The sequence below is a fragment of the Eurosta solidaginis genome, chromosome 2 (genome assembly GCF_040869045.1).
Source record: "Eurosta solidaginis isolate ZX-2024a chromosome 2, ASM4086904v1, whole genome shotgun sequence".
NCBI classification, from domain to species: domain Eukaryota; kingdom Metazoa; phylum Arthropoda; class Insecta; order Diptera; family Tephritidae; genus Eurosta; species Eurosta solidaginis.
Genome location: NC_090320.1, coordinates 147,721,248 through 147,735,718, shown reverse-complemented (window position 1 = coordinate 147,735,718; position 14,471 = coordinate 147,721,248). Strand labels below are relative to the sequence as shown.

At 30.7% G+C, this 14,471-nt stretch overlaps 1 protein-coding gene across 3 annotated transcripts in view; it reads left to right on the top strand.

The window, feature by feature from the left end:
- The first annotated feature begins 5,380 nt into the window (after window positions 1–5,380).
- The window catches only part of LOC137240273 (uncharacterized), a 72,484-nt gene continuing 63,393 nt past the window's right edge, over window positions 5,381–14,471 (top strand). For all 3 annotated transcript variants that reach the window (XR_010949672.1, XR_010949671.1, XM_067766318.1), the window contains exons 1-2: window positions 5,381–8,422; window positions 11,642–11,824. Coding sequence is in view for 1 of the 3 variants with exons in the window: in XM_067766318.1 (XP_067622419.1) it covers window positions 6,974–7,981 (1,008 nt within the window). In the remaining 2 variants the exon portion in view is untranslated. The remainder of the gene's footprint in view (window positions 8,423–11,641; window positions 11,825–14,471) is intronic.

The following is a 14,471-nucleotide window of genomic DNA, read 5'->3' as shown; positions in this document are numbered from 1 at the left end:
TAAAGTTAAAGTTAAAGTGGAAGGTAAAGTTAAAGTTAAAGTTAAAGTGAATGTTAAAGTTAGAGTTAAAGTTAAAAATAAAGTTAAAGTTGAAGTTAACTTGAAAGTTAAGTTAAATTTAAAGTTAAGTTAAAGTTAAAGTTAAACTTAAGGTAAAAGTTAAAGTTAAAGTGAAAGTTAAAGTGAAAATTAAAGTTAAAATAAAGTTAAAGTTAAAGTTAAAGCTAAAGCTAAAGTTAAAGTTAAAGCTAAAGTTAAAGTTAAAGTTAAAATTAAAGTTAAAGTGAATGTTAAAGTTGAAGAGAAAGTTAAAGTTAAAGTTAAAAATAAAGTTAAAGTTAAAGTGAAAGTTAAAGTTAAGGTTAAAGTTAAAGTTAAAGTTAAAGTTAAAGTGAATGTTAAAGTTAAAGCGAAAGTTAAAGTTAAAATTAAAGTTAAAGTGAAAGTTAAAGTTAAAGTTAAAGTTAAAGTGAATGTTAAAGTTAAAGCGAAAGTTAAAGATAAAAATAAAGTTAAATTTAAAGTTAAAGGTAAAGTTAAAGTGAATGTTAAAGTTAAAATTAAAGTCAAAAATAAAGTTAAAGTTAAATAAAGTTAAAGTTAAAGATAAAGTTAAAGTTAAAGTTAAAGTTAAAGTTAAGGTTAAAGTTAAAGTTAAGGTTAAAGTTAAAGTTAAAGTTAAAGTTAAAGTTAAAGTGAATGTTAAAGTTAAAGCGAAAGTTAAAGTTAAAATTAAAGTTAAAGTAAAAGTTAAAGTTAAAGTGAATGTTAAAGTTAAAGATAAAAATAAAGTTAAAGTTAAAGGTAAAGTTAAAGTGAATGTTAAAGTTAAAGGGAAAGTTAAAATTAAAGTTAAAAATAAAGTTAAAGTTAAAGTGAAAGTTAAAGTAAAAGTTCAAGTTAAAGTTAAATTTAAAGTTAAAGTTAAAGTTAAGGTTAAAGGTAAAGTTAAATTTTAGGTTAAAGTTAAAGTTAAAGTTCAAGTTGAAGTTAAATTTAAAGTTAAAGTTAAGGTTAAAGGTAAAGTTAAATTTAAAGTTAAAGTTAAAGTTAAAATCAAAGTTAAAGATAAAGTTAAAGTTAAAGTTAAAGTTCAAGTTAAAGTTAAAGTTGAAGTCAAAGTAAAGTAAAAGTGGAAGTTAAAGTTAAAGTTAAAGTGAATGTTAAAGTTAAAGTTAAAAATAATGTTAAAGTTAAAGTTAAAATGAAAGTTAAAGTTAAAGTTAAAATTAAAGTTAAAGTTAAAAATAAAGTTAAAGTTGAAGTTAAATTGAAAGTTAAGTTAAATTTAAAGTTAAAGTTAAAGTGAAAGTTAAAGTGAAAGTTAAAGTTAAAGTTAAAGATAAAGTTAAAGTTAAAGTTAAAATTAAAGTTAAAATTAAAGTTAAAGTGAATGTTAAAGTTAAAGCGAAAGTTAAAGTTAAAATTAAAAATAAAGTTAAAGTTAAAGTTAAAGTGGAAGTTAAAGTTAAAGTTAAAGTGAATGTTAAAGTTAAAGTTAAAGTTAAAAATAATGTTAAAGTTAAAGTTAAAACTAAAGTTAATGTTAAGGTTAAAGCGTAAGTTAAAATTAAAGTTAAAAATAAATTTAAAGTTAAAGTTAAAGTGAAAATTAAAGCTAAAGTTCAAGTTAAAGTTAAAGTTAAAGTTAAAGTTAAGGTTAAAGGTAAAGTTAAATTTAAAGTTAAAGTTAAAGTTAAAGATAAAGTTAAAGTTAAGGTTAAAGTTAAAGTTAAAGTTAAAGTTAAAGTGAATGTTAAAGTTAAAGCGAAAGTTAAAGTTAAAATTAAAGGTAAAGTGAAAGTTAAAGTTAAAGTTAAAGTGAATGTTAAAGTTAAAGCGAAAGTTAAAGATAAAAATAAAGTTAAAGTTAAAGTTAAAGGTAAAGTTAAAGTGAATGTTAAAGTTAAAGCGAAAGTTAAAGTTAAAGTTAAAGTTAAAGTTAAAGTGAAAGTGAAAGTTAAAGTTAAAATTAAAGTTAAAGTTAAAGTTAAATTGAAAGTTAAAGTTAAAGTTAAAGTTAAAGTTAAGGTAAAAGTTAAAGTTAAAGTGAAAGTTAAAGTTAAAAATAAAGTTAAAGTTAAAGTTAAAGTTAAATTGAAAGTTAAAGTTAAAGCTAAAGTTAAAGTTAAAGTTAAAGTTAATATAAAAGTGAAATTGAAAGTGAAAGTTAAAGTGAAAGTTAAAGTTAAAGTTAAAGTGAATGTTAAAGTTAAAGCGAAAGTTAAAAGTAAAGTTAAAGTTAAAGTTAAGGTAAAAGTTAAAGTTAAAGTTAAAGTGAATGTTAAAGTTAAAGCGAAAGTTAAAGTTAAAAATAAAGTTAAAGGTAAAGTTAAAGTTAAATTTAAAGTTATAGCTAAAGTTAAAGTTAAGTTTAAAGTTAAAGTTAAAGTTAAAGTCAAAGTTAAGGTTAAATTTAAAGTTAAAGTTAAAGTTAAAGTTAAAGTGAATGTTAAAGTTAAAGCGAAAGTTAAAGTTAAAATTAAAGGTAAAGTGAAAGCTAAAGTTAAAGTTAAAGTGAATGTTAAAGTTAAAGCGAAAGTTAAAGATAAAAATAAAGTTTAAGTTAAAGGTAAAGTTAAAGTGAATGTTAAAGTTAAAGCGAAAGTTAAAGTTAAAGTTAAAGTTAAAGTTAAAGTGAAAGTTAAAGTTAAAATTAAAGTTAAAGTTAAAGTTAAATTGAAAGTTAAAGTTAAAGTTAAAGTAAAAGTAAAAGTTAAAGTTAAAGTTAAGGTAAAAGTTAAAGTTAAAGTGAAAGTTAAAGTTAAAGTTAAAGTTAAAAATAAAGTTAAAGTTAAAGTTAAGGTTAAAGTTAAAGTTAAAGTTAAAATTAAAGTTGAAGTGAATGTTAAAGTTAAAGCGGAAGTTAAAAATTAAAGTTAAAGTTAAAGTGGAAGTTAAAGTTAAAGTTGAAGTGAATGTTAAAGTTAAAGTTAAAAATAATGTTAAAGTTAAAATTAAAGTTAAAGTTAAAATTAAAGTTAAAGTTAAAGTTAAAAATAAAGTTAAAGTTGAAGTTAAATTGAAAGTTAAGTTAAATTTAAAGTTAAAGTAAAAGTAAAAGTTAAATTTAAGGTAAAAGTTAAAGTTAAAGTGAAAGTTAAAGTTAAAGTTAAAATTAAAGTTAAAGTTAAAGCTAAAGTTAAAGTTAAAGTTAAAGTTAAAGATAAAGTTAAAGTTAAAGTCAAAGTTAAAGTGAAAGTTAAAATTAAAGTTAAAATTAAAGTTAAAGTGAATGTTAAAGTTAAAGCGAAAGTTAAAGTTAAAGTTAAATATAAAGTTAAAGTTAAAGTGGAAGTTAAATTTAAAGTTAAAGTTGAAGTTAAATTGAAAGTTAAGTTAAATTTAAAGTTAAATTAAAGTTAAAGTTAAAGTTAAGGTAAAAGTTAAAGTTAAAGTGAAAGTTAAAGTGAAAGTTAAAGTTAAAATAAAGTTAAAGTTAAAGCTAAAGATAAAGTTAAAGTTAAAGTTAAAGTTAAAGTTAAAGTTAAAGTTAAAGTTAAAGTTAAAGTTAAAGTTAAAGTTAAAGTTAAAGTTAAAGCTAAAGTTAAAGTTAAAGTTAAAGTTAAAATTAAAGTTAAAGTGAATGTTAAAGTTAAAGCGAAAGTTAAAGTTAAAGTTAAAAATAAAGTTAAAATTAAAGTGAAAGTTAAAGTTAAGGTTAAAGTTAAAGTTAAAGTGAATGTTAAGTTAAAGCGAAAGTTAAAGTTAAAATTAAATTTAAAGTGAAAGTTAAAGTTAAAGTTAAAGTGAATGTTAAAGTTAAAGCGAAAGTTAAAGATAAAAATAAAGTTAAGGTTAAAGTTAAAGGTAAAGTTAAAGTGAATGTTAAAGTTAAAGCGAAAGTTAAAATTAAAGTCAAAAATAAAGTTAAAGTTAAAGTTAAAGTGAAAGTTAAAGTTAAATTTCAAGTTCAAGTTAAAGTTAAATAAAGTTAAAGTTAAAGTTAAGGTTAAAGTTAAAGTTAAAGCTAAAGTTAAAGTGAATGTTAAAGTTAAAGCGAAAGTTAAAGTTAAAATTTAAGTTAAAGTGAAAGTTAAAGTTAAAGTTAAAGTTAAAGTGAAAGTTAAAGTGAAAGTTAAAGTTAAAGTTAAAATTAAAGTTAAAGTTAAAGTTAAAGTTAAAGTTAAAGTTAAAGTTAAAGTTAAAGTTAAAGTTAAAGATAAAGTTAAAGTTAAAGTTAAAATTAAAGTTAAAGTGAATGTTAAAGTTAAAGCGAAAGTTAAAGTTAAAGTTAAAAATAAAGTTAAAGTTAAAGTTAAAATTAATGTTAAAGTGAATGTTAAAGTTAAAGTGAAAGTTAAAGTTAAAGTTAAAGTTAAAGTTAAAAATAAAGTTAAAGTTAAAGTTAAAGTGAAAGGTAAAGTTAAAGTTAAAGTTAAAGTGAATGTTAAAGTTAAAGTTAAAGTTAAAAATAATGTTAAAGTTAAAGTTAAAATTAAAGTTAAAGTTTAAAATAAAGTTAAAGTTGAGGTTAAATTGAAAGTAAAGTTAAATTTAAAGTTAAAGTTAAGGTAAAAGTTAAAGTTAAAGTGAAAGTTAAAGTGAAAGTTAAAGTTAAAGTTAAAGTTAAAATTAAAGTTAAAGTTAAAGCTAAAGTTAAAGTTGAAGTTAAAGTTAAAATTAAAGTTAAATATAAATTTTAAATATTTAACGAGCTCGAGGCCATATACATATATATTCAGATTAAAACCCGGATAGCTTGTCGACAAGCTACACCCAAGAGTTCTTGAGAATGACCTCAGATTGAGGTCGAAATATCGACTAAATAAAATATAAAATATATACATATATATAAAATCTATCCGGGTTTTAATCTGAATATATATGTATATGGCCTCGAGCTCGTTAAATATTTAAAATTTATATTATAAATCTAAGGCCGACAATAATCAGAAGATAATTAAAGTTAAAGTTAAAGTTAAAGCTAAAGTTAAAATTAAAGTTAAAGTGAATGTTAAAGTTAAAGCGAAAGTTAAAGTTAAAGTTAAAAATAAAGTTAAAGTTAAAGTGAAAGTTAAAGTTAAAGTTAAAGTTAAGGTTAAAGTTAAAGTTAAAGTGAATGTTAAAGTTAAAGCGAAAGTTAAAGTTAAAATTAAAGTTAAAGTGAAAGTTAAAGTTAAAGTGAATGTTAAAGTTAAAGCGAAAGTTAAAGATAAAAATAAAGTTAAAGTTAAAGTTAAAGGTAAAGTTAAAGTGAATGTTAAAGTTAAAGCGAAAGTTAAAATTAAAGTCAAAAATAAACAAACGTGTTCTTATTGAAACTCAACTTGAAGCCTTATTTACGATTAAAAAGCTCACGCAGCCGTCTGCAAAGGGATTACAAGGGTTGCTCTCAACTCTCTCCGAAACCCTGTCCACTCTGAAAGCTCTTGGTGGAGCTGACACTATACAGGAGTGCATTGAATTGGTCAACCAAGTTATACAACTTTGCAACGCTGGTCAATTTCATCTTCAGAAATGGAGTACCAATCAACCAACGATCCTCACACATCTGGAGCCCAACCTCTTGGCTACTGAAACCAACATCAAGTTTTATTCAACAAAAATTATTCGAACCCTCGGCTTAAGCTGGAATCCCGAGCCTGACAGCTTTCATTTTTATAACAACTTTATTCCTATTAAAACCATTACAAAACGTAACGTCTTATCTAAGATTGCGCAAATATTTGATCCTCTAGGATTTATTTCTCCGGTAGTCGTCACTGCCAAAATTCTCATGCAAAATCTCTGGCTTCACAAGCTTGAATGGGATCAACAACTCCCTGATTCGTTACAAAACTCTTGGAAGGATTTTGAGTCTAGCCTCCAAGACTTGCACATTCTCACAATTCCTCGGCATCTAGGTCTTGCTAAATCTGCTTTAGTGGAAATTCATGGCTTTTCTGATGCATCACTCGCAGCCGTGAGCGCAGTCGTCTACCTTAAAGTTTTACATGAGGACAACATTACAGTGAGTTTGGTTCAAACAAAGACCAAACTAACTCCTATTTCCAGAATGTCAATTCCTCGCCTTGAACTCACCGCAGCAGTCCTTCTCAGTCGACTAACACATAACGTGATTGATGCGTTCAATCTATCATCGGCCTCTGTCTGGCTTTGGACTGATTCTTTAGTTACCCTCACTTGGCTCACGAACCATCCCTCAAAATGGAAGGACCTTGTAGCAAATCGAGTGAGCTTCGTTCAAGAAAGGCTACCAACGGCAAGTTGGAGGTTTGTTCCGGGTAAGGAAAATCCCGCGGATTGTGCATCACGTGGTATGACGCCTCGTCAATTGCATTCACACGAACTCTGGTGACACGGTCCCCTGTGGCTTAAGTTGGATAGCTCGGTTTGGCCGACGAATAAATTCACTCAATCCCAACAAGCAGAAACCGAATCAAGGAAAAGGAAAGACAAATCCACATTTCACACCAAAACTGATGATTCCGAATCAGTATTACTCGACTAATATTCGGACTTAACCAAATTATTACGCGTCACCTCATAGTGTTTTCGATTCGCGAACAAGGCTCGCCGATTCCCAATGATCAGCGATGACAAATGGCTATCAGTTGCAGAAATGCAGGATTCCTTACAATTTTGGATAAAATTCGTCCAGCAGATTGCTTTCAAGGAAGAAATAAAGCTTCTATCTCAAACCAAAACCACGGTTGCAAAAACTTCTAGTTCCATTCGTAACCTCAATCCACTTGTGGGCTCTGACGGCTTTCTTCAAGTTGGGGGACGCCTCGAAAACTCCGCGTTACCATATGTCGCGAAACATCCATATATTTTACCACGAAAATCTAACTTAGCTAAGCTGATTATTCTAGACACCCATCTTCGCGCGCTCCACGGAGGCACAAGTTCCACGCTCGCCTTACTCCGACAACGGTTCTGGATCTTGGGCGGCCGTGGATCGGTACGAGAATGAATCCTTCGCTGCATCGTATGTGCTCGATATCGAGCTGAACGCGAGCAACAACTTATGGGACAACTCCCGTCGTCGAGAGTCAATAGCGCTCGTTTGTTCCAGCATACCGGGGTGGACTACGCCGGTCCATTCACCTTAAAAGAACGTCGCGGTCGCACTCCCACTACATATAAAGCATATGTTCCTCTCTTTATTTGTTCGGCTACCTCGTACATACATCTTGAGCTAGTGACTGATTATACAGCTGAAGCTTTCATTGCAGCCTACAAACGGTTTTCCGGAATCTACGATGTAAGCAAAACACTAACTAGTGATCAAGGAACGAACTTTATTGGCGCTGACAAAGAACTTAAACAACTTTTCAGTTCAGCATCAAGCGAGATGTCTCGCCTATCTCATTTATTATCAAAGGATGGAACCCAATGGCGTTTTAATCCACCATCTGCTCCAAACTTCGGCGGTCACTGGGAAGCCGGAGTAAAGTCAATGAAACATCACTTGAAACGCGTCATGAAAAGCTACTTATTTTCATTTGAAGAGTTTACAACAGCTTTACGACAAATTCAAGCTGTGCTCAATTCTCGACCCCTGTGCAGAATTACGGATGATCCTGATGATATGAACTACCTAACACCAGGTCATTTTTTCGTTGGTGGACCCATCGCCAGTTTACCTGAGCCGAGTTTAACTCAGGTGCCTCAATCTCGCCTTTCACATTGGCAACTAACAAAGCGGCTAACTGAACAATTCTGGGAGAAATGGCAAAAGGAATACTTGCAGCAACTACAATCGCGTTACAAATGGCAACTGCCCACAACCTCCGTTCAAGTTGGTTCAATTGTCCTTCTCATCGACGAAAGATACCCTCCATCGAAATGGCCATTAGGGAAGGTCATAAAACTACATCCCGGTCGCGATGGGTTAACCCGAGTAGTTACCGTCAAAACCGCAATCACAACTCTAGATCGTCCTATAAATAAACTGTGTTTACTTCCTAATCCTGTGAATCAAACAGAAGAAGATTCGGTTATTCAACCTAAAGAAAAACGACATACAACTTAATTTCGCCTTTTTCGCAACCAAGCATTTGCCCCTTTACTTGGTGCAACGCGGGGAGTATGTTTGACATTATCAAACCATCAACCAATAAAAAGGATCCAATTCGTTAGCACCAACGGAACACAGCTTTTCAACGTCTTAGCTATGCAGCTAACTTCAAGTTCGCAAGTGAAAAAACTATCTTCTCTACTTTTTCACGATATAGACACACAAAAAAATTTTCACAAATCATTATAATTAAACTTTGTAAATTATATTGTAAAGTTAAAGTTTTTATTAAACAACAATTGAAACCTGAGCTTTCTGAGTTTTGTGCATTGGGTGAATAAAAAGGAAGGTAATCCAATTTCAGCAGCCGTGCCAGTTTGCTACTGTGCTTGAGACACAAACCAATATAATTGCCACCAAACGATAGGGTGCGCCCGTTTTGCCGGATAACCTCACGTAAGTGAAAAACCAAATTTTCTTTTTGTCAAGTTCAATATTGCATTGAACAATAACATTTAAAAATTTTGTATAAAATTTAAGAAAATACAATAAAAATTACGACGTCTTAATGAAAAATTTAAGTAAGTTAGACCAGTTTGCTATATTTCCACTCACTGCTTAACTATTAACTATTAACGCATTATTGATATACCCCCAACACAGGATGCATAGAGTGAGTTGAAAAAAATACAAGTTGGTCGAATTTCGACCACAGGCGATACTAGTTAAGCTTAATAAAGGAGCGGAAATTAATCTAAGAAAATAGATATTTAGCAAAAGAGTTTAATGAAAAGGGAAAAATATCGATTCAATAAAAATTAATGTTTACAAAATAAAGAGATTTAGTGGGAATTATAATTGGTCTTATGTATGGTTCATTGTAGTTATAGTTGATAAGGATCCCGTGCAGTTACGGGAGATGCTCCGTCCTGTAGATGATTGATGGAAAAAAGGAGTGGAAAAGCGCTCAGCGCTTATATAGCTTTTTCAACATTGGAAGCCCGTTCCAATGGGTTGTCAATTGATACCGAGTGCATGCAGGGATGCATTCTGCACAAACATGTGATTTATGTGGGGAAAGCTGCGGGAACATGAGTCACCGCAATACTCATAGACTCTTTACATGAGCATGTGTCATGGAAGAATGTTTTAAGTGGAGCAACTCACTTAAACAGATATAAAAAAAAGTTTTCCAAAAATTTAAGGAAACAAATCTTCGAATACAAGTCAATAAATGTAAGTTTGTTTAGCGGGCTGGCAATATAAATCTACCTTCCTTTCTCTCGATGTGGCGGCTGCGGATGCGGCGGTGGTGGCGATGACGTGATGGTGGTACTTTGGTGAGGATAATACAGCAGCGGTGTCGACGATGATGTGGTGGTGTTATGGCGCTTTGATAATGGTGGCGGTGGCGAATGGGATGTTGGATAGACACTATGATACAACAATTTTCACTAACCCTTCGCGCCCTGCGAGCAGTAGGTGTCAAAAGATTTATTTGTTTCACGTTTGCAGTTTACACGGAGGGTGCTTCGTTAAATACACAACCTTTTCACAAAATATATATAGTATTATAATATTAATGATCATTTCATTTCTTATTGGCAGAACTTTAAATTCTATTGTTCACTACTTTTAAATTCAACTTTTATAAGCTCTTCTTTTAAATTCAAGAGGGGTTTACAATTTTTTGCGTCACACGCGAGATGAGAAAAAATTCGAATAATAAAAATGTCAAAAGCCATGACTGACAGCTGATGCTCGTTCAGGCGAGCGAGTATCGCACGCGTTGCCAACCACCCAGACGAGGTTTTGGGTGTGTTCCCAAGGGGGATTAATTTAAAAAATACAACTTCAATATATAAAAAGAAATTCAATATATAAAAGGAAATTCAAGGTGCGTGCGCTAATCGCTCGCTAGTCACCCTGAGGTATTAAAATTACCCTCTATTAAAGCACTCATCAACTGCTTTCATTTGTTATCCATATCATATAAACACATTCGAGAGATTCTAGAGGTACCCGGGTTCACGTTTTGGCCTATATATCGAGACCCTACTCACCCAAGGGTACGAAAAATACCCCGTATCAAAGTACTTATAAACAGCTTCTATTTGATACCTATATTGTGCAAACACATCCCAGGATTACCCAGGCCCACGTTTTGATCTCAAGACCCTGGCCACCTAGTGAAAAAAGGTAGACATTGGCCGATTCTCAGACCTACCCAATATGCTCACAAAATTTCATGAGAATCGGTTTAGCCGTTTCGGAGGAGTTATTGTTAGAGGCATAAGAATTTTATACCTACATATATTAGATTAGATACTGTAGTAAATAGATTTCAAGTACAAATAATATTGACAGATGATAAACAAAAAGAAAATGATATTAAACATAATAAAACAAATATATTTCTAAATTCTTTGGACTTAGATAATAATTTTGAAAATATATTACTAAGAAATATTGATAAAGGTAAAATTAGATTATTTTGTGAATTAGATAGTAGTGACTAAATATAATGTGTTGAAAAACAAAATTATTGAAATGTAACGATACATACATAATTATCATAAAAATGAGACTGCACATAAAGGAGTAATTGAAAATTATTAGGGACTTAAAAGATTAATTTATATACCGAATTTGAAAGTTTTAGTCAATAAATATATTACAAATTTTTCTGTTTGTAGTAGGATGAAATACGATCGAAAACCAGTTAAGAAAAAATTAAAATTAACGGAAACACCATCTGATATCTAACAAATTGTACATATGGATATTTATACAAATTCTAAATAAAATTTTTTAACTGTTATTGATAGATTTTCTAAATTTGCAAAAGCTAATTATTTTGAAGAATAGTCAAACTATAATAGAAAAATTAAGACTTTATAAATCTCAACGTAGACATTTTCAGAAACTAATTTGTGATAATGAATTCAAAAAATAAATATAAAAATTTGTTTAGGCCAATAGCCAACTCCAAAAGGTCTCCCTCGCATATTTTCTTATATTGGTCAACAGTGCCAGTCAAACTGTTTATGTTAACCATACAAATGAACATCGCTGGAATAAAGAAACGGTTTGACTGGCCAGCGGTATTGACCTACTTTAACTTTGCCGAAGGAACCATACCTCTAAAACGAATTCTGATGTCTCCCCTTTGGGTCGAAATTTTGGGTAGGGGCAATTTCAATTCTACCTGATGTGTCTTGTGGTGACTTAAAAAAACAACACAAGCAATTTTACGATCTGCAATTGTGTCACAGTGATACCTTCATTTTTTAAAACGGTTGGATAAAAAACCCACACAACTATATTTACGACATGCAAATGCATCACAGTGATGCCTTGGTTTTAAAAGGGGGTTGTAAAAACGCTAATTTCTAATAATTTTTTTTAATTTCTTTTCTATTACTAAGTTAAACTTCGTTTTAGAGGTATGATTCCTTCGGCAAAGTTTCTTATTTTGATCCCTAGAATATGATTTTCATAGAGCAATAGGCGATTTTTTTGCCTCCCCACAAATCGACCCGGCCTAATATATATATATATATATATATATATATATTAATTACTGTGATTAATCATTATTCCTAATAAAGATACTTGTATGAAATTAAATTCCGGCCAAGACATTGGTCCATTCAATCCTTTTATTTACCTCAGCGACCATTTTGCGAACCAACCACAGTGTTTAAATATTATATTGAGCGACATCCGTTATTACAATAGTACTTGGTATTTTTCGAGGAGTTATTTGCGGCAACATCAGCACCAGCAATACCAACTTTATCAACATACATAAATTTCTCAACCAACAAATTACACCGGCAATATCATCAATTCAAGGTACGTGGTATATTACAGTGGTACACATTAAAATAAAATTTGTGCAAGTGAAAATTGCGCGAGTGATTTGTGAAACAAAAACAAAATTAAATTTTATTTGTACAAATATCCCATTGACCATCAAATATTGCTTGCCGCCGACGGTAAATAATATTTGACACGGCTTAAGGATCTTTGGTGTTGCATTATTGCACACAAATACTTGTACAAACAGTGTTTGGGAATAATTTAATAGAAAAGTGCAAGTAATTTTTCAAAAATAAATTAATTCTTTATACATATATATGACTTGCACTTATCTGTTATTAACAGCCCACAACAACAACACTGCACTTTGTAATTAACCTCACCTTTGGGTTTGGTTCACCACAGTTGAATTTAAGAAAGTTAGTTTCACAAAAACCACGCAGCTTTTACATTCAATTCACTTTTAAAACAAAACTATTTAATTTGAGCGTCATTTTAGTGGACGAAACATTTCCTCCAACTTATGCTCAGCTTTTCACTTGAGTTTGCTTTAATTAATACTGTGCTACATACATATATACACGCACACGTAGATAAATATAGTAGGTTGGCGACCAATCACTTTTTTAACACATATATTCACACATATATACGTATATTTTACATAAAGTTCACTGTTTTTTCACTTTTAAAACTATTAAATTTGAGTTTATTTCTTTTAAAGTAAATATTTACGGTTGCGACTTTACACAAAATTTGTCAGAAATTTATTTTATTTGTTGGGTTGATTTTGTTGGTGGAAAGCGTTAACTAGTAGCGTTTTCTTTTCTGAAATAAATTGTTGCCTAAGTAAATTGTAAAGCTTTAATAGTGTTACTCCTACCCTAGAAAATTTTCAACATTAAACATAAAAAGAACATTTCAACTCACCATATTCACTCATATTAACAGAGTATATGTGAAGCTTAAGAGCGAATTGAGAGTTTCACAGAGTTGCACTGCCACATCGTGTAACGCTTTTGCGTTGCGAGCAGGCAACAATTTTCACAAAAGAACGAAACACCCCGTAAAGGCGTTGCCTGTTTTTTAGAATAGAACAACAAACCCTTGCGCGGCGTACAAAAAGCATAACACTTTAGCCAGAAAAGAAAACGATAAAATTCTTATATTAGTATTCCAGAAACACTGACTCTGAGCATTTAATATTTTCGTAAATATTCATTGTTTCGAATTTTAAACCTTTTGCAATATGGAAACATATAACCGCTTAGTTGATACAATTATTGAATTCGACAACGAATTTTCAAGCATAGCCACTAGCGAACACTCCAAAAATTCGCTGAAGCTTTTGATGCGTTATTACAATCCGAAAATATATCTGATAAGATTGTTACGGCAATTAGAAAAAAAATAAGTTGTGCTATACTTGTTTTGTGCGGTGTATGACAAAAATAATTGACCTGGCAGAAAATTTTGAGAAGGCAGAGAAGGAAAACGATGGTGCTTCCACGCCACGCAATTTGCATTTACCACCTTGTGATACTGCTGAATTCAAAGGTGATTATTTGTCATGGCCAACTTTTCGTGACATGTTCACGGCCATTTATATTCTAAATAAAAGTCTGTCGCCAATATAAAAATTATATTATTTGATACAAAAAAACCAAGGTGAAGCCAGAGAAATCGTCAAGAAATGGGAATTGACGAATGATGGTTTTGATGTAGCTTGGAAAAATTTGTGCGACATGTATGAAAATAAGAGAATATTAGTCAACACCCAATTGAAGATTCTTTTCAACCTTCAATCAGTCGAAACTGAATGCGGTAATTCTATAAAAAGATTGCAAAGGGACATAAATAGTTGCATATCCTAGTTAACGAGTCATCATATTGACATATCGAACTGGGATCCAATTATTACATATTTATATTCAACTAAGCTTCGTGATGTGACCCTTTCGCTATGGGAACAGTACGTAGAAGACAAGACAGAAACTTCCAAGTGGGCGGGTATAGACCGATTTCTGACAAATCGTTTTCAGACGTTAGAATCAGTCTCAGGTTTAAGAGTAAAGAACATCCCCCAAAGAAACTTGGCGCTTTCCAAACAAGTGAAGCTAAAGGCACTTGTAAAATGTGTCGAAGCAATGATCATAAAATTTATGTGTGTTCCAAGTTCAAAAATTTTAACACCAATGAAAAACTTGCTTTCATAAAACGAAATCACTTCTGCCTAAACTGTCTGTCATCGGGGCATTCAGTGTCAAAATGCGCAAGTGCATACAATTGCAGCAACTGTAATTTAAGACATAATACCCTTCTGCATTTGCTGACAAGTAAGGCAAAACCTACACAGGTAAGTAATTCTGCAGATTTATCGGATGAGCAACCGTGCACTTCAAATCAAGCTCAATCCCAAAACGAATCTGCAAAACAAAAAAGGCAAAAAACTACAGTCAAATCCAATTTTATAAATACCAGTAAAGGTGTTTTACTACGCACAGCTCGAGCCAACATTCATTATAATGGTACAGATTTTTCGGCCAGAGCTCGCATAGATTCGGGATCTGAATGCTCTTTTATCACTGAAAGACTCAGACCAATAATCAACTCGAAAAATGCATGCACAAGTTTTGGGGCATCAATAACTCAGTTTCTGCGCAGGTAAAAGAGGCATGCG